Raw genomic sequence first — 5,670 nt, 5'->3', positions numbered from 1 at the left:
CACACACACACACTTTATGAATCGCAACTTGACAGTGGAAAAAAAAGAAAAGAAAAAAGAAATCATCTGCTGGAAGAGTGTATCCAGCGAGGCATTTTACTGTACATCTGTTCCCAAACACACATCGTATCCAAATATAGGATAGTGTAAGAGTAAAGTCCTACACACACACACACAGAACAGTGTATCCAGCGAGGCATTTTACATCTGTTCCCAAACACACATCATATCCAAATATAGGATAGAGTAAGAGAAGTCCTACACACACACATATACCACCACACTTTAATCCCATCACTTTCTGATTAAGTGGGAGAATAGCATACCCAGTGTAGCCGAGATGAAGCAGGTGTGCTGGGGGCATACTGCACTGCACTGCACTGTTGTGTTCTGTGCAGGTGTACTGGGGGCATACTGCACTGCTGTGCTGTGTTCTGCTCTGTGCAGGTGTACTGGGGGCATACTGCACTGCACTGCTGTGTTCTGCTCTGTGCAGGTGTACTGGGGGCATACTGCACTGCACTGCACTGCTGTGTTCTGTGCAGGTGTACTGGGGGCATACTGCACTGCACTGCTGTGTTCTGCTCTGTGCAGGTGTACTGGGGGCATACTGCACTGTACTGCACTGCTGTGTTCTGTGCAGGTGTACTGGAGGCATACTGCACTGCACTGCTGTGTTCTGCTCTGTGCAGGTGTACTGGAGGCATACTGCACTGCACTGCTGTGTTGTGCTCTGTGCAGGTGTACTGGGGGCATACTGCACTGCACTGCTGTGTTCTGCTCTGGGCCCTGCAAGAGGGCCGCTGCCTCTCCATCGACACACATACATTCATACTCTGGACGCACACACACTCCGGACGCACAGTGGCGCGGGCTGAAGGACACACACACACACACACACACACACACATACATACACACACACACACATACACACACAGTGGTGCAGGTTGGAGCGCTCCCTCTGCCTTTGCACAGTTGCACAGGTTGGATTGGAGCCCATCACACCTCCCAGCCTCCCTTCATCCACAGACACTAGATAATCACTAACAAGCGCGCGCGCGCGCACACACACACACACACACACACAGACGAATATGTGTGAGAAATAAGCTGGAATTTTTCTTCTCTAAAAAAGGCATTTCTTTCGCATTGTGACATCTGAAGGATTTGTTTACGTCCATGTCATCACAGTTAATTGTTTCCTCGCAGAAAATAACACTGTGGCGCTGAATGCCTTTTCATCACGTTTAAACGTCTATCTCAAACTAAAACAATGAAGAGGCATCTACTGACTTAATTGCCTTTGTTGCCTCTGACATGATTAAGAGACAAAAGATTGGGGGATGCCATAGACAGGGCTGCATTGTGCTACGTTTGCCGTACATTTCCATAGCTCGTCGTATTAGCGTTTCTTATTTGTGTCCAAAAACATTCTCGCTGCTGTCGCTTGCATATTCATCGAGTGGCAGATCTTTATTGTAGTGATATAATGCCGTGTCTTTATGAGAGCTCATGCTTTTATTTTATAAAAATCGTTTTGCCTCAAATTAATAAAGACAGGACAAAAGGCCTCTTCATACACGCCATCTGCTCCATTTAACTCTTGGAAATTGACTATCATTTGATTATTATGATTTCGCAAGATTTCGTTTTTTTCTTTCTCTCTCTTTCAGGGGCCCAGAGAAATTCTGTCTAAAGGCTTCTTTCTCTCTGCACTCACGGAAAAACTCTCGACAACAGTTTTTATTCGGCTGGACGAGAGGTTTAGTACAGCCCGACGTGTACGCACACCACCCCAGTCCCCACAGCCCAGCGCCCCCCTCATATTCACCCCCTCACGGTCACGGGGGCAACCACGTCGTCTTCACACACGACGGGACGAGGAGATGCAGCGAGCGTGTGTGCATTCTGAGCACTGCTTGAGAACGAGGCATTTCTTTTGTTATTAACGTGTGGGTTCCTCAACAAACACACCATAAGGTCACTTGAAAACGAGTGACCATTTCTTATTGGGCTAGTTTCTTGTAGGCTATCCTACAAAACGTCAGGTATATCTGGCTTTCGGGTGAAATGTAATGTTTCAGAACAGAACGTACTAAAACATTGAACTGTTGGACAAGCACGCTCGTCCCATTAAGTTCACTTGTAAAGATTGTAGTTGATTTTAGGTTCATCCTGAAATTTCATCCAACAGCCGAATATCCCTCAGTCACTCAATTTGACTTCAAGGAGTCTACAGCACATGCTTTTCTAACTCATAGTCATAGCCTACAGTTGAACTGAGAATCAGTACAGCATTGCACTGCAGCTGTGTTTGGTGTTACGTAAATGTAAGATTTTGCATTTGGGCACTAAAGTCAATATCTGCATCCATTACATACTTACATAGGTTTATTCATGACAAAAAATAAAGACCTTCATTTTTGTTTAAAAATGACTAAATACACAGAGAATGAATTCAAAATACACAACCTGAAAGGAACTCTGTGTAAAATGTTGTAGTCTGTGCCCTGTGTGTGTGTGTGTGTATATGTGCAGGGCTAATAGACAGGAAATTATCTGCGCCTGAAATGATCAAACATTCAAAGACAATAATATAAAAAATAGCCTTTCTTGACATCGTACATGGCAGAGCTCAAGCCTGAATTCAGGCACCACGCCATAACTCTATCAGGCCTGTGTGTGTGTGTGTGTGTGTGTGTGTGTGTGTGTGTGTCTGTGTGTGTGTGTGTGTAGATAGAGAGCTGAATGCTGTGTGGAATGGAGCTGTCCTCTCAGCCCACTCAGATGTTTAAGGACATAGAGACCTCCAGCATGCCTTCATTACCAACAGGCATTTAGCACACTACCAGCACCTAGCAGTACAGCATTACACACACACAGACACACACACAGCCACACACACAGACACACACACAGACACACACACACCTCCCCCTCTCCTTCAGTTGTCATAGACTTTCTATTCCTCCATTAAGTCATTTCTTTCATTTGCTAGAAGGCTTTTAGCCCACTACTTCCCTATTCAGCAGCGCACTGAGCGCCGTGCCTGGCTCTCCTCTTCAATGGGCCTGTTAGAGGAGCCAATGCGTGACGGGGTCCTGGGTGTGCGTAGAGACCATCAGCAGGCCGCGCCGCGCGCCAGAGAGAAATCTTATCCATGCGTAATGTCTCCGCATGGCTGGGACACATGCTGGGGCCTATTTTATCTCGTGATTGAGACGTAGTGTACTCAAAACGTTATTAGCGGAAATCACTTCCACAATCGGACACTTTCAGCAAGAGTGATCTAGGGTAGTGATGGATAAAAACACACACACACACACACACACAACATTACATTTTGTTACACTTCGTCTTTGTATGCCCATAGCCCTTTGAGTGGTCAAGTTTAGCAGCAGAGGTGGGTTAAAAGAGGCTTCTACAGTTATGAAAAGGTACTGTAGCCTTCCATAAACTTTTCCCCAAAACCCAAAGCACATTTCCTCTGCCGCACACACGCTATCCGTTTATCCAGCAAATAACCATGTCCAAAGGCAAGGTACAGTACGTTTCATGGTTTTATGAAAGTATGATGTATTGCGACCTTGAAGCAAGTCAAATTTGTAGTTTCTTATGTCTCACATCATCGAACTACAGATCCGCTACCCGATCTGGTAAACGTACATGGTGCGGTTATAGCCGACAGAGGGCCGCAAAGCGAATGCAGAAGTGCCGTTCACCCTGTTACAAGTTGATGAACCACTGAAATGATTTTGGAAACATTTTAATAGTTAAAAAAAACCTCGTTGGTGTGCTTTAAGACTCACAGGGATTACGAGCCTAAATCTTTCTAATGAGGTTTGTTTGTCTCATTCAAATGCATCTGTGCAAGATTAAAAGACTGACAATAGGTAGTTGGTCAGAAGGAGTGTGGATGGTATGAATGCAGTGGTGTAGTAGTCTATGTGATACGCAGGACTATGCAGTATACCCACTTAAAAAGCATCCCCATCTCAGTATACCCACTTAAAATAGCCAAGGATATTAACATGTGTAGCTGATCACAGTATACCCACTACAGTTAACCACTACAGTATATCAAGTAAGGTAACCAGACTACGTCAGTGTATGAATTTGAACATGACTGATATGATGTAGCTATAAATGCGGCTGTTTATCTCTGTGCAGTCACTGTCTTGTGATAATGTGTGTGTGCTGTGCGAGTGTATGAATCCATGGCACGCCATTGAGAATGTCGTAAAATGCCTCATGGAAGCGATCCAGCTCAGTGTGTGAATCTGACAGCATCGCCACCTCAGCATCAGCTGCTTTTCACGTGACGCCGTCACATGACGGGAGGATGATCCTCCATCTGCCTGTCCTTGCGAGCTAACTATCTTATGCATCGAGTACCTCCACAAATCCTCACAAGGGGCTTAATAACAATACCGCAAAATAAAGGACAGTCACATTAATATATGATCTTACATGATCAGATTTGCCATTATTGTTCCACACCATCAACGTAACCACTCCGTCCATCACTGCTTGCACAGGCTAGTAAACGTTAGCTTGCAATACTGTACAGAGCCAAGAAGCTAACATTGGGATTAATCTATAAGTATCGATGCCATTCTCAACCAAGAAATACCGTCTTTTTATAAATTAATTTAGCATGGCATCTTTAGAGCAGCAGAGAGCAGGTCATTCTGCCTGACGAGGTAAAATAGCTTATAAATCATCAGCTTGACCGCAATTTAAAATATAAAACCTGCATCAGCTGACTAGCGGGCTAGCTATGGATCCTGAAGCTAAGCTAAACCTGAATAACCTTGTCAGATGATGACACACTCATGGCTGTGAGAGATTAGCCATACTGGAGAGTCACACCACCATAATAATTCGATCAATGAGAGGCGAATCAATTGGTTGAACTGCTCTGATCTAATATTAGCGATTGTTGTCGTTTGCACATACAAAGCTAGCTTCAGTGCGCAGGTAAAGCAGCTGACTAACCCTATGCTAGGGTTACGAACCTACAGATTCGCAGGTAGCCTACATTCGTAAGACAAGGCTAGTAAGACTATTTGACGCACTGGAATGACACTTACATCCACACAAAGGGACTGTTAAAATTAGACAAAAACGTTAGAACCATTCCTTTGCTAGGCTAACTCTTTCGGTGGTGTTTACCTCTACGATAGCACTACTAACTGTCATACACGCTAATGCTAGTTGACTAGTAGGTATGGTTACATACTCAGCCTCGGTTGAGAGATGTAGTTTCTGGTCACTGCTTGAACGTGTTGTCTTGCACCAGCCTCGGGGCCGTTGAGATCCACAGGTCGATTTTGCATCATTGTTGTCATTGTAAAATGAATAGAGTATACGACTCAGTCAGGATAACTGCTGTGCAAAAACGAATGAACGAAACACTCACAAGTCATATGACACGAAAAACGGAAGTTTATGAAGTGACGAGTCGCAGACGTTTACGTGCGCGCTCCAAATCAGAGGGTGTAGCGCGCGCCTACTGGAAGACAGTAAAGGGGACGGGCCAGCTTTGCCGTGTACAGAGATTTGGAAACCTGCTTCTGTCCTGGCGGTAACCTCTGCCTGAGCATTTGTTGGTATCAGAGAAGCAACTGTTAGGCCTAAGCCTCAGTTAAATAAGACGGCTTTAGC

At 44.9% G+C, this 5,670-nt stretch overlaps 1 protein-coding gene across 1 annotated transcript in view; it reads right to left on the bottom strand.

Moving 5' to 3' along the window:
• Positions 1-5,440, bottom strand: part of atp6v1ba (ATPase, H+ transporting, lysosomal, V1 subunit B, member a) — a 38,660-nt gene extending 33,220 nt beyond the window's left edge. The window contains exon 1 of the mRNA XM_062519376.1: positions 5,246-5,440. Coding sequence (XP_062375360.1) covers positions 5,246-5,354 — 109 coding nt within the window. The 5' untranslated portion in view covers positions 5,355-5,440. The remainder of the gene's footprint in view (positions 1-5,245) is intronic.
• Between the last annotated feature and the right edge of the window lie 230 nt (positions 5,441-5,670).

This window comes from Sardina pilchardus, chromosome 18, assembly GCF_963854185.1.
Source record: "Sardina pilchardus chromosome 18, fSarPil1.1, whole genome shotgun sequence".
Lineage (NCBI taxonomy): Eukaryota > Metazoa > Chordata > Actinopteri > Clupeiformes > Clupeidae > Sardina > Sardina pilchardus.
Note: the sequence above shows the minus strand (reverse complement) of the source record. Positions and strands in the feature narration are given on the sequence as shown.